At 40.2% G+C, this 21,577-nt stretch overlaps 2 protein-coding genes across 11 annotated transcripts in view; one reads left to right on the forward strand and one right to left on the reverse strand.

The window, feature by feature from the left end:
• Window positions 1–21,577, forward strand: part of AKAP7 (A-kinase anchoring protein 7) — a 148,438-nt gene that overhangs the window by 64,860 nt on the left and 62,001 nt on the right. For all 9 annotated transcript variants that reach the window (XR_005292145.2, XM_038396896.2, XM_038396894.2 and 6 more), the window contains 2 exons: window positions 576–688; window positions 14,757–14,901. Coding sequence is in view for 8 of the 9 variants with exons in the window: in XM_038396896.2 (XP_038252824.1) it covers window positions 576–688; window positions 14,757–14,901 (258 nt within the window). In the remaining variant the exon portion in view is untranslated. The remainder of the gene's footprint in view (window positions 1–575; window positions 689–14,756; window positions 14,902–21,577) is intronic.
• MSH5 (mutS homolog 5) lies at window positions 9,283–11,867 on the reverse strand. Of its 2 annotated transcripts, XM_043510971.1 has the most exons (2): window positions 9,547–11,867; window positions 9,283–9,468 (listed from the first exon to the last, which is right to left on the reverse strand). In XM_043510971.1, the coding sequence occupies exons 1-2, from the start codon at window positions 11,776–11,778 to the stop codon at window positions 9,283–9,285; spliced, it is 2,418 nt and encodes an 805-aa protein (XP_043366906.1). In that variant the 5' UTR covers window positions 11,779–11,867. The 2 variants fall into 2 exon arrangements, with proteins under 2 accessions (XP_043366906.1, XP_038252821.2); XM_038396893.2 differs by having other exon boundaries at window positions 9,283–11,867.

Consider the following 21,577-nt stretch of genomic DNA (forward strand, 5'->3'; position numbering starts at 1 on the left):
TAGACGTTTGCTTTTTGTTTATTTTTAACTAACTGTGGAGCACTGGTGAAGAACATCACATTTGACCTATTCTCAATCTTTGCCCTTCACAATTAGGCCAAATTTGGTGATTATTAAGCAAAATTCCCTTGGCCTGAAATGGGAGTTTCATTCAAGTAAGGAGCATAAAGTTTGACACAGAGTAGCTTTTATTTGTCTAGTGAATCCCATTATCCATAACTCTTTGTCATTTGCAATTGCTTCACTTATTGCAAACCCTGAACAATTTAAATGTAAAGGTACTATTGTGGTAGGAGGAACAGTTTTTAGACTGGATATTGATTGGTTTTAATAGATTGCCAATGATTTCTTTTTAAATGAAGTAACTTGTGTCTCAGATCAGCTGCAATTATCAGATTGATCTGTTCAAATATAACATGCAACTTTGAAGGAAACTAGAAAGCTCCCTTTCCCTTCTTATTGATTATCTTCACTTTTCATTTGGGATGGATGTGACTCGTATTACAGTTGAAAGCCCATTTTTAAGCATCCACAGTATTTGATATTTTAGGGCCTCTGCATTTTTCATTCTCCAGAGACCATGCAGAAGATATTTCAAGAAAAGGGCATCTTGGCAGGAGAAAACAGAGCTTTTAAACCTCACTTGACGTTCATGAAGCTGTCAAAATCACCAGAGCTACGTAAGCAGGTAAGCTCAAATTTGATGCAGCACGACAGCAGCCATCTAAAAAGTTTATTTTAGAGAACAAATGTTAAGCACTTCAGTTTTACTTTAGCCATATTCTAGAGCAGTCAAAGTTCTACTTCTTTGTAACCAGGTTGACTGGTAAGAGTTTAAAATATTAGTCTTTTATGAAAAAAGTTAATATGTAAAATGTTTTGTCCTAGGTTGTACTACAAAATACTACTCTTGATAGTCTCGATATATTAACAATTATGTTGTATTTTCTCTTGCAAAAGAATCTAAAGATTACAATTATTGTCTGGAGTATTGTTCCAGTGTACCTTAAATAAAGATTTTTGAATTATACGGAAATTAACTGTCCACAGTGTAGGACTACTGACTCTGGAATGAAGAGCATTTATAAGAATATGAGTTTATAGATCATATAATCTTTCAGGCTGCCTTTTTTGGGGGGGTGGGGGAGGTCCTCCTGTTTTTCTTGCAACTGCATTATCCTCTCCCAGTGACATTCCATTTTCCATTCTAATGGGAAAACAAAAAAGGCAAGCAACTTTCTGCATGAACCAAAGCACAGTAATTGAGGATCAGCCATAAGGGCAAGATATTTTAACTCCATATTCTTTGCTAAAAATGTTTAATTATATATGCTGATGTGAACAGATGCAGAGGAGATCTCTCCAAATATTTGCTCTTTATCTCAGCTTTTGGTAGTGTAAGTGAGGTATTAATTTGTTCATTGCAAGTTATTTATTAATCTATATAGTATTATCCAATACTCTGAAATCGAGCTAGTTCAACAGATCAAATTCTTCAATTCTTTTTGTACTTTTGAACTAACTTCCTCTCCCCCACACTTATACACTTCATTGTCTCTGAAGCTTACAAAAGAAAAGGTGGGGAGGGCGCAACTGTTTCAATAAACCTGGAATGAAATCCTGATCTCACTGAAGTCATTGACAAAACTCCTATTGACTTCAACTGAGCCAGGATTTCCTCTAGGATATTTTGAAAGTGCTAAGTAATAAATATTTATTTTATTTGAGCTTAACTCAGTTTTTAGAACTCATTCAGTTATATGGAACCAAGTGTTACATTTTTTTTTCCTTTGCTGAGCCGGGGAAACAATTGCTTCACTGCAGTATTGAGAGAAACAATATGAGCTGTTTAGATCAATTGATTTTATAAAAAAATACTTTGTAGTAAATGTGTTTAGAATACATGTATTTGAAAAAACTTTACTAATTCCAAAATTTACTCACTGTTATTTGCTGATTTCATGTAAAAATTTTAGCACTATTTGTCCCATCTTTTGTCTTGATAAGAAAAGTCAGGAGTTTTCATTATAGTTGCGATTGTCTTCTAAACCTGGTAAAACAATTACTGCTTGTCTGAAGTTTAGCTTATAATAGACGGAGCTATGTGAGGAGACATCTGGAAAGTCAGTTACATTTTATGTGGGACTGGAGGTATGTTAAGCACTGCGACATCAGGGTGCCAACTTCAGCAACAGATGCTTTGTCTAGCATAAATAAAGGAGATTCCAAGCAATCCAATTATAGTAATATACATGTGAAACAATATAAAGGTGTGGAATTTTTCAGGTACAACTTTCCCCTTTAGACCACAGTTTGTTTGTATGGTTCACCTATTGAGGTCCTGATTAATCAAAACACTTAAAGGACATGCTTAAATACTTCGTTATATCATGGGGTAAGCCCCCAGTTTTATCTTTAAGATAAACATGTTGTTTTTCTTTCTTTTTCCCATCTCCTGTTTACCATGTGAAAAAAGTGGAAGCTTTAACCTGAGTTTGTTTTATAGTAGAATGTGGCAGAATGACTTTGTTTCACTTGGTCATTGAACCATACTACTTTATTTAAGCTTTTAAAAACTTTTATGTAGAGGACACATATTGTGTGTGCTGGGTGCTATATAAACAAAAATGTTACCATGTTTGTCTTCCATTTTTTGGAAAATAGAGACAAGGGATAAAATTAATTAAATTTACAGGGTTATTATTTATCATGGGGTACAGATAATGTACTGAGAGACTTATGCTTCTTGTGTGCAGTTGAAACATTGATTTGTTTGGATTGTTTTCTGTTGACACTGTAAAAAGAAAAGGAGTACCGGTGACACCTTAGAGACTAACAAATTTATTAGAGCATAAGCTTTCGTGAGCTACAGCTCACTTCATCGGATGCATTTGGTGGAAAAAACAGAGGAGAGATTTATATACACACACACAGAGAACTGTGTGTCAGAAAAGATCAGTTTCTAAACAAATAAAGGTTTCAGAGTAGCAACTGTGTTAGTCTGTATTCGCAAAAAGAAAAGGAGTACTTGTGGCATCTTAGAGAATAACAAATTTATTTGAGCATAAGCTTTCGTGAGCTACAGCTCACTTCATCGGATGCATTTGGTGGAAAAAACAGAGGGGAGATTGATATACACACACAGAGAACATGAAACAATGGGTTTATCATACACACTGTAAGGAGAGTGATCACTTAAGATAAGCCATCACCAGCAGCAGGGAAGGGGGAAAGGAGGAAAACCTTTCATGGTGACAAGCAAGGTAGGCTATTTCCAGCAGTTAACAAGAATATCTGAGGAACAGTGGGGGGGAGAAATACCATGGGGAAATAGTTTTACTTTGTGTAATGACTCATCCATTCCCAGTCTCTATTCAAGCCTAAGTTAATTGTATCCAGTTTGCAAATTAATTCCAATTCAGCAGTCTCTCATTGGAGCCTGTTTTTGAAGCTTTTTTGTTGAAGTATAGCCACTCTTAGGTCTGTAATCGAGTGACCAGAGAGATTGAAGAGTTCTCCAACTGGTTTTTGAATGTTATAATTCTTGACGTCTGATTTGTGTCCATTCATTCTTTTACGTAGAGACTGTCCAGTTTGACCAATGTACATGGCAGAGGGGCATTGCTGGCACATGATGGCATATATCACATTGGTAGATGCGCAGGTGAACGAGCCTCTGATAGTGTGGCTGATGTGATTAGGCCCAATTGCTGAATTGGAATTAATTTACAAACTGGATACAATTAACTTAGGCTTGAATAGAGACTGGGAATGGATGAGTCATTACACAAAGTAAAACTATTTCCCCATGTTATTTCTCCTCCCCACCTCACCCCACACCCCACTGTTCCTCAGATATTCTTGTTAACTGCTGGAAATAGCCTACCTTGCTTGTCACCATGAAAGGTTTTCCCCCTTCCCCCCCCCCCCCCCCCCCCCCCGCTGCTGGTGATGGCTTATCTTAAGTGATCACTCTCCTTACAGCATCCGATGAAGTGAGCTGTAGCTCACGAAAGCTTATGCTCTAATAAATTTGTTAGTCTCTAAGGTGCCACAAGTACTGCTTTTCTTTTCTCCTTACAGTGTGTATGATAAAGCCATTGTTTCATGTTCTCTGTGTGTGTATATCAATCTCCCCTCTGTTTTTTCCACCAAATGCATCCGATGAAGTGAGCTGTAGCTCACGAAAGTTTATACTCTAATAAATTTGTTAGTCTCTAAGGTGCCACAAGTACTCCTTTTCTTTAAACAAATAAAGATCATAATCCATATCTGGATTATGCACAGTATGTAAATTGTGACCTCTCTCTTTTTACTGCATATGCTGTACTGAATTCCAGGAGAAGCAAGGAAAGAGATACGAAACATCCTTTTAACTACACTTTTATAGTTAACTATTACTTGCCTTACTCGTACAAAATTCCACACTAGCTTCTTTGATTACATAAGCGCTAAGAATCATTATTATTAATAGTACATCAATAAAGGTAAAGTGTAACAATGGTAAAAAAGAGAAAAACATAAAAGCAATCATGCACACAAAAATGTGACCCACAGTAACTATTTTATCCAAGCTTTTATTCCACTCCTGTTCCATTATTATGTTACATCATTTTAAACTGAGCTATATTTCTATGTAACTACTTTTTTCTGCCCCTGTATATCATTTTATGTGAATTTCTTATCAACCTCTTCTTTGACATTCATAAGTAAAGTTGGAACTAGCATATTTGTCAAAATATTGCATGGGAAAAAAAGGAGCTGTTAACATTAGCCTATGTATACATTTTAAACAAAGTGTTTTATTTTGATTAACATTACAGGGAAAATGTTTACAAACAACATTGAGAGTACCACTAACAGGTATCAACAATGCTTAGAAAATTATATAGTTGGATTGAGTAAAATCTTGGATTGTAAAACGTTCTTTCTTGAATAAAACTTTAAAGATACACCACAGTACTTTAAAGGCATAACAAACATAAAAGGTAGGAAATCAAGGAAGGAACTAAAGACTTCAGGACACAAGTTCTGGCTGACATGGCATAGCACTTACTATTGTAAAAGTCACACCACTGTGTAGAGATCTTCATTGACCATACACAGTTATCTCTAATTTTGTTATTTATTTTAATGTCAGAGGCCATTAGGGTGTATGAGATATTTACTATTTTCCCAATTTGCATTATTTTACATTTATCTGCAGTACATTTCGTGTTCCATCATGCTGCCCTGTACTCTAATGTGTTGGTCTTCATGGTTGTTAATAACAGAATCAAATTATTGTCATCCTAATTCATATTGCTTCTCCAGAACACTCAATAATAAATATGCTAGTGGCTTAGCTATTAAGTGATATGCCATAGAAAAATACCATGGGAGATTGATTTTAAATAACAGTAAACACTATTAAATGGGGTATTTCCTTGTCAAAGCTCTCACCATTTTAAGAAGCAGCATTTACTATCATTTTTTGTTTCCTATTGTTTAATCAGTTCTTTGTGCACATTTCCTCTTAGTATAGTGAATAAACAAAGCATAAAAAGGTAAAGATAACACATTTTAACAACGGTTTAAATGAATTTTTAGATCATGCAACAACAGTATTACATGTAACAGAGAAAAACAAATAAAGGTTATGGTAGGAAGAGCATATATATAACATTGTAAAGTAACAGCTGATAGATCAAAAATAATTTTAAATACAAACTACCAGATGGATAGTTATAAACATTCAGGACACAAGTCATTAACATTTTGGGGTTTTTTGTTTTAAAGAAGCAATCCGTTAACCCAACCCTTCAGAGGATTAATGATCTCACTAAATCTATAAATATTACATTTTGAGAAAACTGATAAAACGTTCCATTTCTCTATCTATTGCAAAGATACCTAGAGTTTTAGGGGAAAGATAGACATTCCTAAGGAACAAAAATTGTGAAAAGTTACTTTTCCAAGGCTGTAAAATGTTTATTAAAAGAAATTACTGAGTTCAAAATGAAGGTTCTGTAACTCTACAGAGGTTTGAAAAGTAAGTCTCTTCAAGAGATTACCCTTAAGACATTTAAAACTAGAGAAAAGTAAAAGGTCAGAGTTCTTTTATTTAATAGAATAGAAGCTAATGAAGGATAAAAACGTTAGCTGCTACATTTACATTGAGTTAATCAGATGAGAGAAAATCTCTCTGGAATCCCTCCCCCCCCAGTTTCTCAGGTGAAAGAAAGAACATAGTTTACCACAATTGATGGAAGTGGAAGACAGTTAATCAAACTTGGCCTTCTAGGTCCAGTGGGACAATTTTGGGGATGAATGAGTTAATTGAAATGTTCCCCCAAATGCTGATACCACGCTCTCCATTCCTACGTAGGACTAAGAGCCCCTGTGGAAGGAGATAACATGAAACGATTTAGGTCCTGATCTTGGAAATACTTGAGCATGTGCATAACATTATGCATGTGTGTAAGTCTTTCCAGGACTGGGGTCTTCAACAATAAAATCCATGGGGCAGGTACCATATCTTCTGTGCATTGTATAGTGCTGGACACACTAGAGTATATAATGAAAGAAGTGAGTTCGTTTTGTGGTTAGAGACAACACTCCTGTTCCCAGCTCTACCACTAACTTGCTGTGTGATTTTGGTGAAATGAAGTATTGAGAGGTTGAGACTGACTCAATCTATTACTTATTTACTGTGAGGCTTCATTGATAAATGCTGTAAGGTGATTCGAGTGCCTTTGATGCACGAGGCTAAAGGACTGAAAATATTTTTATGAAATTGAGTACATAAATTGTACTGCCTGACTATGCTGAATTTCTCTGATCATTTCTGCTTAATTAGGTCCTTAGTGAGTAAAACAAAATCATGTAATTACAAACCGCAGGCAAGGCTATTTTAAAAGTAAAGGCACAAGGCCCGATTCACTGTTGCTCTGCAGCTTGCATAGTCACTGACACCATTTGCAAAGTGAATGCAATCAGATTGGGAGTATTTTAAACTCAATTTGCACTAATACAAGTGACTGTACAGGGTGCAGTGCAGTGGTGTATTAGGCCCATAGGTAAACGAGTCTATGATTTAACTGCAGTGATGACAAGTTAATTGCATAGTTGGTACACATTGTTTTGAAGACAGTAACCTTATAATTCTATTGGAAACAATAGTAACTGCATGTTGCTGTAATTTATCCCTGTTGTCGTTTCCTGTTAATTTGTCACCATTGTATGTTTTCTTTATTTGAAACTGTAGTTGTATATTTCGTCATCTGATAGCACATCACATAATGCATTAAAGGAAAAATCACTACATTGCAACAAAATCAAAGTTCTGTCTCAATCAAAATCCTATTGATATGCAATCTGACTCAAATTAATTTTACTTGCCATTTTCAACTACACACACTAAACAGATTAGAAGATATTTAGCACTGAAAGTTATGAAGTTATAACCAATTTTTTTGTTAGTGGCTGACCCATGCAAACCTTTCTTCATTTTAAATAAAATGAGCATATTTAGCTCCTTTAAACCACCATCCTCAAGCAAGTTCAGCATAAAGAAAATATAGTACCACTGTCTATATCTTCTGCTAGCTGTACTGTGAGCAGTAATAGCATAGTTTTGGCAATCAGTCTTAGCTGTCAGATGCCCTGCTGTTTTGTTTGGATGTGGCAGCTGGTCAAGTTATCAAGAAGAGTCAGCACACTGAGTCCTACTTCTGCTTCACTTATCCGCCTATATGGTCTGCTGCTGCTGCTTGGGGCTATGAACGTTTGTTATTACATCATTCATCAAACATCGTATTCACTAAAGATCCTTTCATTGATGGTATGGAAAAGGGGAGGGGAAGTGGGGAAGCAAAAGACTAGCTATCCCTTCTTCCCAGTGCAACGTCCCCATCCTCAAATTTTCATTTAAAACTTGAAAAGAATTTAAAATGCTCATCTCTGTCTTAAATTCTTAATACATTCTTCAATTCCCTTGCTGTCTGTATGTTTCTAAAAGTAAGTGGAGTCAAAACAATAACAAGTTTGTATTCTTATAATATAGAACCTAAGGGGAGAAAGCAGTTCTTGTTTCAACAAACCAAAATGCATCCTCACATGGTTCTGCCAATGCACGCTGATTCTGCCCTGCAACATTACATTTATGACAGCTCCTAATTTTTCCTGAGCAGAGACTGTCCATTAAGATAAATTACGTGATTGCTTTATTATGTGGACAAACAACCAGCAGCAAGCAGGGTGAAACCACAATTAAATTTCTACTGGTGACCAATAATAAGCAGAGTTTGAATGTGGACTTCCCCAGAAGTATACACTATAAGATTGTTAAACCACTGCATCAGCAATCCCCATTGTGAGTGTCATTTTTCTGGACAAGACGGTTAGTGATGTAAGAAATGTCTTACAGCCCATGACATTACCCCATTTCCCCCTTTATTATCCTCATTCTCAATTCCCTGCACAATGACAAAATGCTTTTTCTGACTCAGGAGAACAGGACACACATTTCTGTGCAATCTCTTGATTCTGATACGAAAGTGACTAGAAGAGTCACTATAGTGTGATGCAACACACTGTCTTGCATTAGGGACTGAGCACTTTACCCTCGCAGTACTACCAGCTGAGGAAGGCTGTATCATGAATAGGTCCCAAACTATGATCTTGTACACAATAACTACATTGTACTTCTATGGCACCTTTCATCTGCCACTCTTAAAGCACTTTACAAACCTTTAAGCTTCAATATGTGCTTTGAAGTAGTTAGATTATTATGTACTATTTTTACAAATGAGTAAACAGGTACAAGGAGGTTAAGACTTTACCCCAAGTTCACACAGGTGGAAGAGAAACCAAGGTCCCTGACTTCCAGCCCTCCTGCTCTGCTACTACTAGATAAAAAGATTACATCTCAGACTGATAGGTAGCCACAACAGTTGTTTGAAACAGGAAAAAGGAAACATAACTTTTACAATAAAAATGTTTTAAAATTTAAATATGGTGTGGGAGCATTGGTCAGAGAAATTATTGATCATTGTAGAAGTTATTTCATCTCCCCCGGAGAACATATATCCCTCATCCATGGTGTTTTTCAGCTGGATATTGGGTGGTTGCTTCTGTATGTTGGATTGCATTTCATATTTGGAGATGAAGAAAATTCATTGAAGGGGGGATATTATTCCCATTAATATGAAATTATATTTAAGCTCCCTCTCATCAAAATGTTTTCTGTTTGACAGCAAGGGAGGCTTACAGCATATAGTCCATGTTTCTAGGGTTACATTATTACAGAATGGAGGCTGCAGAGGACAGCACTTCCTGACTCATGAACTTCTCTAAGTCCACATGGGAGTCATCAAGGTCTAGGCAAAGGAACTTTTCCACTAGAGACTTGCATCTCTCTAGCTGGCTCCCTTTGGATGGGTGATCAATACGTCTAATAGGTTTTCCATTTCGGATAAGCTCTGATACCTCCACTCCTCGTGCAATCACTTTGGGTGGCATCCCAGCCAACGCAGCAATATTGGCAGCATGGCTAACAGTGGACACTCCGTCCTTGAGCTGATAGAAGAATATTAACTCATCTCCATCTTGGTGGGTCTCCATTGTCAGATACTGCACAAGAGGGGTGTCAGGAAGGAGCTTCAGCTGCACCAAGCTGTGAAAATTAGTGGAGACAAAGATCTGTGGGCACTGGGTTCCCTGGCTGAGCCAGTGCCTTAGCACAGCGGCTAGAAGGGAGAGGCCATCCACTGTGTTGGTCCCTTTGCCAAACTCATCAATAAGTACCAAGGACCTCTCAGTGGCGTTGTTCACTGCTTTGGCAACCTGGTTGAGATCAATCATGAAAGTGGAGAGTCCCACAGATACTGATTCCCTGCTGTGAATCCTGGTGTAAATCCCATCAACTGTCCCAATCTCAGCCTTTGCAGCAGGGACATAGCTGCCGATTAGGGCCATGAATGTTATAAGGCCCACCATTTTTAAGTATACACTCTTCCCAGATGAGTTGGGCCCTGTAAGGATCTTTATTCGCCCATTAGCCTCACCACTGTCCACAGGATTGGGCACAAAAGTCTTTGCACATAGCTCCATGAGTGGATGCCTGCCATCCTTGATGTGGATGCCATGGCGGTGGGTAAAGCACGGACGGCTGTAGCTATTCTCTCGAGCCATCACTGCCAGAGCTAGCAGCACATCTAGGTGCGCTGTGTATTCAATCACATTGTTAAGCACTGCCGACTTCTCCAAGATTTTTGTCTGCATCTGGTGCATGATAAGTATTTCCTGGTCTCTGATCTCACAGTGCAGGTCACCCAGAATGCTGTCTAGTTCCTTTGTCCTAGCACTTCTATAATGCAGTTTATCCTCTGACAAGAACATGAAGTCCAGGCCTTCAATCTCAAAGTCACTCTTGTCCACCATTGTGGGCAGCCGTGGAATGGAAAGCAGGAATCCAATCAAGGGAATATAGATGACACAACAGGAAGGAATCCGATTGTCCAGGGTCTCCAATTCCTTCCGTGCCACTTCTGTGAGGAAGTCTGAGAGACCCATCAGCTTTCGTTTCTTTTCATCAATGGTGGAATCCACATTGGGTCTAACAGTGAAGCGGTTTTCTGAGATGCTGCCTTCAAAATCTACCACTTTGCTGATGAGACTGGCAATATAGTGCAGATCATCAGTGAAGACCTGTGAGATGGTCTGGAAGAGCTCGATGCTGCTAGGTAGGGAACGGCATGTATCTCTGAGACACACTGCACTATAAACTGTCTTGTAAAGTGCCTGCCAGTCACTGACCTTTGTATGTGAAAGATTCATTCTTCTCAAAATCTGAGGTACATTTTTTATATTCTTGAGGCAGTCTTGAAGAGTCAGGACTGTTTCATGGTTCTGAGCCAGCAAGAAGAACTGAATAACATCCAGCCGTTTGTTCAGCTCTGTAAGGTTGCGGGTGGGCCGCATGAGCCACAACCTCATCAGTTTCTCTCCCCACTTGCACCTGCAGCGGTTCAAAATCCCATACAAACTGAGTCCTTCTTTCAGCCCACTGGACAGCTTGTAAACAGAAGGATGCACCTCACTTTTAAATATCTGTAGGACACAATAAGTATCTTGATCCATATTCACGATATCCATGAGCACAAACTTTTTAAAGGCCAAGATGGGAACCCCGATTGTGCTATCTTCTAGTTCGACTCCGATCCGCCTCCTGTCAAGAAACTTCAACAGCCCACCTAGTGCTCGTACCATGAGTGGGCTCTCAAAGGGAATGATGGAAGACAAATAGAGGATTTTCTCTGTTGCAGTCATATGAGAAGGAATGAAAGGGAATTGCCTAGATAAGATCCGCTGTTTGCTCACTTCCAGGCCAAAGTCCATATTGGGAAAGAGGACAATTTCTGGTTTGTCCACGTCCCCCGTAGCATCACCCATATTGGTCAGGAATTTGGCAATGTTGTGATCCTGCTTGGCACTAGTCACTATGCATCGGGGAAGGACTTCATCAATCACTTTCTGCAGCAGCTTGAGGTCTTCATTATCAGGCATGTCGGGCATGAAGTAGACTGAGCAGTCTCCTGTGTCATAATAAGTGATCCCCAGCAGCCTGGCATACCACAACACACACATGTATATCTGAGGTTGCTCTTGCTCCTCCTCTTGTTCAGGCACAGGCAGTGGTGGTGGGAGACAATGGGTGTTCAGTGAAGCAGTGGTGCTCATTCTAGCCAGTTCCAGGAGCAGTGCTGCTGGTGAAGATGGACATTTTTGTTGGCACATCTTATAAGTCCCTTCCCCAGTAACAACTGACCCTGATCACTTGTCCATTTTATCCACCTCTCAGCCACTACCTGATCCACTTCACTCATCTCCCTCTCTGGGCCACGTGCCCCTTTTCCAACAGCCTTCTACTGCTTGCATCAGTCCTTTCTACCCACACTCCTGCTGCATGCAAATCCTCTTTCTTTAAGAGGTAATGAGTGGGGAGGTGGGTTGAACCACAAAATGAGTTGGATGGTTGGGCTGAGAGTTTTGCTTTAGTAGGCCCCAAGTATCCCTAGTTAGTATGAATAATGATGAGGAATGGATCTCGTATCCTGTTGTGACTGCAGTGGGCAATGGACACTACTCTGTAGAAATTGAAAGCTAGTAGAGTCAGCACCTAACTGCCTGCTCGGACATACAGCCGCACTCCACAACTGTGTGTAAGGGCATACATGAGTGCTCATGGAAATGCTCATTTTATGCACACAGACCCACCTCCATGGGCACATTCACCCAGTGCCACCCCACACCCACTACCTACACACCCAGCACCACCCTGGAAGCCCGCCCTCCATACGAACTCACAACATACCACCCCAGGTGATCACACTAGTCCCACACATGCTGAGCATTGCTCCCCCCCCCCACAGCAATGGTCCATAACCCACCCTCCCTGCCCCCACCCTCACAGCATGGCCCTTCTCCCAAATCTCAGTTCTCTTCCTACCCACCCCCTTCACATGTAGGCCAGGCAGCTCTTCTCAGGCTGGGGGTTTATCTTCTTAACCCGCCTCTTTCTCCTTCCCCTACCAGCTGCTCAGCACTCCCTCAGCTCCGATTCTCATCAGGGCTGGACCCTGCCACACAGATACTGAGCTGTAATCTGTATCCCTGCCCATTCCTCCTCCCCTTCCCCTCCCCCCCCCACAGCTCATGACACCCCTTCACCCCTCCTATCTCCCGTCTCACCTTCCCCTGAAGAAGGCCCACCCAGTTACGCTGCCTTTCTCCCTCCACAGATCATACACCGTCCTGTAAGCCCAGCCCCCTCCACACACGCCTCAATAACCCTTCCTCGTACGGAGCACCACGCTCGTATCCCCCCGCCCCCTGTACACACAGCTCTGCCCCCACCCAGTGCTGTGGTCTGTAATTCTCCCCTAGCCCCCACGTGCCACAGAGAGCAGCACTGTCCCGCAGTGTGGTCCTGCTCCCTCCGTACCTCATGACCTCTGTACCTCCGTACCTGGCTTCACCGCTGCGAGGCCGGTGGCTGATCCTGGCTGTCGCTGTCTCTGTCCCTACCTGGCTGCTCAGCGTTCTTTTGCCTCAGCCGCTCCATCTCCCGCTCCCTCTGGGCCTCTCATTGAAAGCGAGGCGCTGAGGGCAAGGAGGGTGCTGATTGGCTGGCAGATGCAGACTAGAGGGAGTCTCCGTCAGCAGCCCTCCCTGCTGGCCAGCCAGGGACCTCAAAAGGGAGGCTGGGGAGCCAGAGATTAAGATAGGTCTGGCACTTCTCTATAAATCTGTCACCTCCCCCCCCCCCAAAGACACTGCCTTTAAAGGCCTCCAACATACAAGCACAGCTCCGTGACTGCCTCCCACCTACCCACAGACAAGTGCCATTCCATAACCCCACCCCCACCAGAAGTGCCAAGTTCTGTGCAGCTCTTGTATGGCTTTTTTGCAAATTTAATGAACTACTATGCCTATTTGCAAACAATTTGCACATAATTTGCATATCACCATAAACTTCAGCATATGGTCAACACACCCCGACCCAGACATTAATGGGTGGATGTGGAGCAGCATTAAATTTGACAGCTGTGCCTTGTATTGGTGGATAAAAAGGTGATTGACTGGAGATACCGAGTTGAGTGGGTGCTGTACATGGGGGACTGGATGTTTTGCTGGTCATCTGGGCCTGGAGTATTTGCTAGATTACTGTGGATTTCTGATTGGTGGAGCCTGGTGCTGCAGATCACCAAAGTAGTGTGGACGTTTGGGGCCAATATTAGGCCTCCCATCTTGCAATGATTGTGCTGCCTCTGCCAACCACTACTGCCTCTTCCTGCCTGACTATAATCCCAGCAGAGGAAGTAGCAAAAGAGGAAGCTTAGCTGATGCCGCAGCAGCCCCATGCAGTTGGAAGGCAAAACTGCAGGCAAATGCCTACAGCCTGCTCACACCTTAGCTGCAGGTGTGAAAATCCAGCGGAGACATCAGCAGGCAGAACAGGGCTGCCAAGTCTGTGTCACTTGGCACGCCTGTCCCATACACACTACCTTGTTACAATCCCACATCAAACATTTTCATGAGCAATGCCCTGTAACTTCAACCCCCCCCCCCCCCTTGTAACACCTCTGCACAAAAGCATTGACTTATAACTGCCTCCTCGCAATCAGTGCACTGAAAGAGCTCTATTGTGTTAACGAGGTCAACAAATTTACCCTAATTGTAAGCTTAATTGGAAAAAGTATATGAAAGTTTATAAATGTCAACAAGCAGGGCAAAAAGCCTAGTTTGGCTGAGTAGAAACCACCCTGCTCTGGTGGTCTAAAGGCACAAGAAAAGCTGCTTTAAACAGCCAACTGGGATTCTCCCAATAGTGGGAAATTTCCTGTGAGTAGAGTTGACAGAGCCAATAATCCCCTGTTATATAATGGCCCTTTGGGGGCTGTTACAAGCCATTGGCAGTTAGGGCTGCTCTAAGACTTCTCTAACTCATGCTGGGGGCTGAACTGGCCCAGGGTCGGGGGGTAGCATACAGGTGGTGTAATGCCACTTTTTTCTCCCCTTCTCCTCAGGTCCTGCACTGAGCACAGCTCAGCCAGACCAAAGGATCAGGCACATTACACTGTAATGCTTTATTTATTTATATTTCTAAATTCATTCTAAAAAACATTTGTTCCGAACAGAACCATAGAAAATAAATATGAAAATCTGGTCTCCTAGTGAAATGACTAATGTAATTTTATTTTCATTATTTAAAGGTGAAAAAAATTGACCCGACCCTGTATGAGAACTTTAAAAACCACTATTTTGGAGATGAAACCCTGTACCGCCTAGATCTTTGCTCCATGTTGAAAAAAAAGCAACCCAATGGCTACTACCACTGTGAGTCCTCTATCACAGTCGGTAAGTACAATACTATTTTGTTTTATTTCTTAATTTTATGAATTTTGTTTGAAATTGAAGAGGTTGATAAGCTGTTAATGCTGTGAATGTATGTTTGGCAAATCTTGCAGAGACACGTTAGATGGGTCAAATCTGAATTAAATATTGTAACATTTTGGTAGGTAAGCTACTTACTGATACAAATCAGAACTGTTGCTCCCAACCAATTACAGGAGCCTCAGCACTGGAGCTTCATACTTCTGTATACTTTTGGCTTTCCCTCCCATTCCTGTCTTAAGGTTGGCAAGCCCTACAGGAATGAAAGTTCAGTTGATTTCCATGTTAATTCTTTACATGGAGAGCTTGCAGGATGGTGGTTTTAAAGTGAGTTTGTCTCCTATGCTTTGGGGCCCACTTCTAATGATATTGTGTGCTCTCTAGCCCGTGTGGAACTTGGCTGCTCCAAATGTTCAGCTTTGTTAAAAGCAGCCAGAAATAAACATGAGTTGGAAGCAGTGGGCATAGATTTAAAAAACAACAACATTAAAATAATGCCCAGAGCTCCAGTTAGGATCAGGACCTTATGTTAGACGCTGTAGAAACGTGTATGAAGAGACAGTTCTTGCCCCAAAGAATTTACAGAATTTAAGGAGACAAGTGACATTTGAAGGGTGCACAGAGAGAAACATATACTTTTTTCATACATGTATTTGCTTTTTTACTGATCATTAATTGGCTGATTTTGTATCAGCCTTATTGTGGTGGTGCTTGAGGACATATTTAAAGCAAGGAAAGGGTAGTGGCCATATCAGATCAGTTCAGTTCAGGGGGTGTGTTATCTGAACTAGTACAGCTGGTGTTCGTTTGATTACCTGGTATACCTGCCTGGAAAGGTTAGGGGCCATTAGAATAATTTCCATGTGCCAAAATTTGATAGGCAAAACTAATAACAACAACAGCCTCAAACTGTGTCATGTTCCAAAGATGTTGAATGTTACTATAGCTCTTTTCTTTTATAATTTATAAATGTGAAAAAGAATATTCCTTTCAAAACAGAACAAAAATGTACGCAATAATAATGAAAAGCTGTTCTGCTTCTTTTGGCAAGATGGCAGAGAGCAGTGTTCCAGCTCAAGAAGAAAATTGTTACACTTATTGGAACAGACCATGACCTACATTAAGGTAGCAGGGGAACACCTGCTATTATTATATATGATTCTTTAAAAAAAAAAAAGGCACCAGGAATAAGAAACACTATGGAGAAAGACTCCAAAATTAAGACACTCATCATAGAAATGGAATTTTTTTTTTTGCTTCTCCTATGTCTTGCAACATTTCCCCCCAACAAATTCCTAATCAAACAGTTTTTAAAGTAACATGAAACTAATCAGAAGCCACTCAAACAGGAAAAACCTTACATGGAGGCCCCTCTACTTTTCTGCATCCCACACCGAAGAATACAGAGATATTTATGAAAATGTTTACCCTTAAAGAGTGAGAATTTCCATAGACGGGAAGGACAATCCACGTAATGATGTGAAAATCTTTAAAGGCTACTACTTCCATCACTAGTAACTGAATGGAAACATCTTTCCTTTGGAACCTCCTGTTCTGTAAAGAGCTCTAAATTAAAACTGCGTCTTCCTCAAATCTTTGAAACCTCACAGCAAATAATCTCTGTTTTCTGGGATGTTTCTAAGCATGTCTCTATATTATGCAAAACCTTTGAAATGATGATATTCTAGGTATATTTGGTTCTGACTTAGTGCAGGGGGCTGAACTAGAAGTCATCTTGAGGTCTCTTCCACCTTATATTTCTATGATTCTATGGTGAGCATAATTAAGGAAAATCTCTTCTGAATTAAGCATATCTTCATCTAACGTTATGCTTCCAGTCAAGGAGATTTTGGTAAAAGAGTCAAACTTTTTAAATGTCTTGTCAACTGACAGGACTGTATCAGAATTACTTATTTTACCTTTTTTTTTTAATTCTCCGGCACACAATACAAATATTTAGCAGTTACTCTGTATAATTTACTATTCTTCCGGCTACCCTCAAAGATCTTACTACTTGCATTCCCAACACTGTGCGAGAACTAAAACTGCAGTGTAGACCAAATGTGTACATGCACAGCTGCTGCTACCTTCTCTCAGTCAGTAATTGTTTTGACCATCTTTATGCAAGTGCTGGTATTGGAATTCATTGTTGTCTGAAGGAATAAGCACATTGCTGAGCCATGAAGTCCAGAATTTTAATTCTAGCATTGTCAGTGACTTGCTGTGTTGTCTTGGACAAATCACTTCACCTTTCTATTTCAATTTCTCCATCTGTACAGTGAGGATAGTAATGCTTATTGATCTGTCTCACAGGTGAGTTGTGAGGATTTACTAGTCAATATCTCAATAGTGCTTTAAACATATAAGGCACTAAAATGCTAAGTACCGGTTGCCCGTGATGATACTACACAATTTTAGTTTGCACTTGAGTTCTCTCTATTCTCACAAAATATAGAAAAATCACTTTTTTCATATTATACTGGAGGATATTGCACATGGCAAATGAAAAACAATCTGGAGTAGAGAAAGAACAGATTGGGATAGTCATGGTTGAATTATTGGTAACAGCAATATGAAGAGAAGCCAAAAATGCATCAAAAGATTTACATACGATATTTTATTTACATTTATATGTGCATGCATACATACATTATATATACATGCATAATCCACCTACCTACTGAATGTGGGACAATAGATTATATATGATGTGGTATGAAGGCTTTAATTGGCATGAAATTTGGGATCGCTGCATTATTTACAAGTGGCAGAGTATTCTAGAATATGTCTCTTGGGCTAAATAATTTGGATAATAAATATTTCCAAATGAAAGCTGTTCTGCAACAAGCATAAAGCTATTTGACAGCTGTTGGCCATGTTGTTCTAAGCATTTTTTTAAATCTAAGTGTTATTTTTGCACTTGTCATTGGCTGACAGATTTATTATACTCCCTAAATTTGCAGATACCTTGGAATACATAAAGTAGAATATTCAATTTCACAGATTTATTTAAAATTATGAATCTCATTAGAATTGCTGATAAAGCAATCAATCAGCTGTTATTGCAGCAAGAGCAGGATGCTTGTAAGTTGGCTTTGATTCAGCCATGGTGTGATAACTTAAAGACTTTGTGGAGCATGTCATTTTCATGATCAGGAACCGAGTTCTCTCCTTTTTGAGAGAAAACTAAGTTATTTTCCTTGAAGTTCATTTATAGGGATTACCATGGTAGTATCTCAGCACTTCTCAAACACTAACTAAGCTTTACAACACCCTGTGAGAATGGGTAGTATTCTTCCTCTGAAATTTTCTAATAAATAATAAATAAATAATAATAATAATAATACCACCTGGCTCTTAAAAAGTAGTTTCCGATAGTAGATCCCAAAGCATCTGACAGTCTTTAATGCATTTATCCTCCCAACACCCAAGTTTAACACAAGTTGATATATTGATCCTGTGCAAGGTGCGGGCACAGTGTTTGAGGCAGAGGCTAGAAAAACTAAATGTTGAGCCTCACAGAAAGAAAAACGTAATAATTTAATATTTTAAAATATAATTCGAATAGATTTTTTTTCTGAACTGTTTGGTTACAAGAATATTAAGTGTTAAATTAACCCCAGAGGGGAGCGAATGCAGTCCTATACATGGGATGGAAATGTAATGAAAGAGGTAAATAGAGTTTTTAATATAAGGATAGAGGTCAAACAAAGAGCATTATGTGATTCTAATTAATTCCATCCATGTATATCTACCTTTGACATTTGTTTGAATTGTATTTTCATGTCTTTGGGACATACAGTATTAAGCATTAAGTATTAATAATTATCTTCATAAATGATCTGGAGGATGGTGTGGATTGCACTCTCAGCAAATTTGCGGATGATACTAAACTGGGAGGAGTGGTAGATACGCTGGAGGGGAGGGATAGGATACAGAAGGACCTAGACAAATTGGAGGATTGGGCCAAAAGAAATCTAATGAGGTTCAATAAGGATAAATGCAGGGTCCTGCACTTAGGATGGAAGAATCCAATGCACCGCTACAGACTAGGGACCGAATGGCTCGGCAGCAGTTCTGCGGAAAAGGACCTAGGGGTGACAGTGGACGAGAAGCTGGATATGAGTCAGCAGTGTGCCCTTGTTGCCAAGAAGGCCAATGGCATTTTGGGTTGTATAAGTAGGGGCATAGCGAGCAGATCGAGGGACGTGATCGTTCCCCTCTATTCGACACTGGTGAGGCCTCATCTGGAGTACTGTGTCCAGTTTTGGGCCCCACACTACAGGAAGGATGTGGATAAATTGGAAAGAGTACAACGAAGGGCAACGAAAATGATTAGGGGTCTAGAGCACATGACTTATGAGGAGAGGCTGAGGGAGCTGGGATTGTTTAGTCTGCAGAAGAGAAGAATGAGGGGGGATTTGATAGCTGCTTTCAACTACCTGAAAGGGGGTTTCAAAGAGGATGGCTCTAGACTGTTCTCAATGGTAGCAGATGACAGAACGAGGAGTAATGGTCTCAAGTTGCAATGGGGGAGGTTTAGATTGGATATTAGGAAAAACTTTTTCACTAAGAGGGTGGTGAAACACTGGAATGCGTTACCTAGGGAGGTGGTAGAATCTCCTTCCTTAGAGGTTTTTAAGGTCAGGCTTGACAAAGCCCTAGCTGGGATGATTTAACTGGGACTTGGTCCTGCTTTGAGCAGGGGGTTGGACTAGATGACCTTCTGGGGTCCCTTCCAACCCTGATATTCTATGATTCTATGATTCTAAGCAGCAAAACAGTATTTACTTTCTGTCAGCTAGAGTTCTGGCCAGCTTTTAGAATACACATACGACGTGGAGAGATCAAAAAAAGGGAACAAACTTAGTACTAAAAGAGAAGTCATAATATGCAAGTGACAAAGAATTACACAGCTTTATTATTACCACTATTACAAGCCTTAATGCCTATCAGCTTGGCAGTATAGCATTTTAAAAGCATACTGAAACACAGAAAGAATATGGAAGTATAAAGGCTTGATCCTGAAAGGTGCAGAGGTGAGATGCTCACCAGTTGGACTGCAAACATGGGCACAGCAGGTAGCAGGTGCACAAATTGAAACAACGCATTAGAGAGAAAGATCCACCATGCTCAGCAGAGTGTGCAGGCAACACCACCAGGTCTTTCTGCATGGGTGCAGAAAAACCAAAAATGGGGATTAAGTGGTGAAGACTGGGCATAGCTACAGCAATAGCTACCTCATCCACAAAATGAGGTGTAAGGTCATTCTTGGAAACAAAACAAAAAGCCCAGCACAGTGACTACCTTAGGGAGCACAGTATAAATCTTTATATACTTAGGATGACTTAATTGTTGGTATCTAATAAATCTCTCCAGTCTCTATACATTGAAAAATGCAAACACGCATAGTGTATTTACACAAATCATAGAATCATAGGACTGGAAGGGACCTTGAGAGATCGTCTAGTCCAGTTCCCTGCACTCATAGCAGAACTAACTATTATCTAGACCATCCCTGACAGGGATGCTCCTAAAAATCTCCAGTGAGGGAGATTCCACAGCCTCCCTAGGCAATTATTCCAATGCTTAACAACCCTGACAGTTAAGAAGTTTTACCTAATGTCCAACCTAAACCTCCCTTGCTGCAATTTAAGCCAATTGCTTCTTGTCCTAGCCGCAGAGGTTAAGAAAAACAATTTTTCTCCCTCCTCCTTGTAACAACCTTTTACATAATTGAAAACTATTATCATGTCCCCCTCAGTCTTTTCTTTTCCAGACTAAACAAACCCAGTTTTTTCAATCTTTCCTCATAGGTCATGTTTGCTAGACCTTTAATCATTTTTGTTGCTCAGCTCTGGACTCTCTCCAATTTGTCCACATCTTTCCTGAAATGTGGCACCCAGAACTGGACACAGTACTCCAGTTAAGGCCTAACCAGCACAGAGTAGAGTGGAAGAATTACTTCTCACGTCTTGCTTACAACATTCCTGCTAATACATCCCAGAATGATGTTCGCTTTTTTTGCAACAGCCTTACACTGTTGACTCATATTTAGCTTGTGGTCCACTATGACCACAAGTTAAATATTTATGAATATTTTAAAGAGAACATAACTACTGTAATTTAAAATAATAATTGAAAGTATACAAATACTAAAGAAAATTGCTAAATGCCAAATTCAGTTACATTCAAAATGTTATATACCCAGCCGCAGTGGCCTAGAAAGGAGAAAGTTAAAAAACCAATTTTTCCAACCCCCAATCTTTAAGCGGGAAGACTTACCTGGAAGTGTTACCCCTATTTGTGAATCCTCCAATACCCCTTTTCAGCCAACATTGACTGCTCTAAGGGTTGTGCAGACCCCCTGCAGAATGGGGGTTACTGGTACCTTGTGCTGTTACAAATCCACCCTAACCCTGGGATTCCTGTAGCCTGTTTTAGTCCATCAGCAAAACCCAGCATAAAGCAAAATTAGGCCAGAAATGTCCAGTTGAAACTGGCACAAACCTGGAAATATAAGTTAAAGCTCAAGCTTCTTCCTGCCCCTGCTCCTGCCCTTGCCCCTGCCCCTGAAAGGGACTCAGACTGAACAATCTCCAAACATTACTTCTACTTTATTCCCTAAATAACAGGACAC

The sequence above is a fragment of the Dermochelys coriacea genome, chromosome 3, assembly GCF_009764565.3.
Source record: "Dermochelys coriacea isolate rDerCor1 chromosome 3, rDerCor1.pri.v4, whole genome shotgun sequence".
Lineage (NCBI taxonomy): Eukaryota > Metazoa > Chordata > Testudines > Dermochelyidae > Dermochelys > Dermochelys coriacea.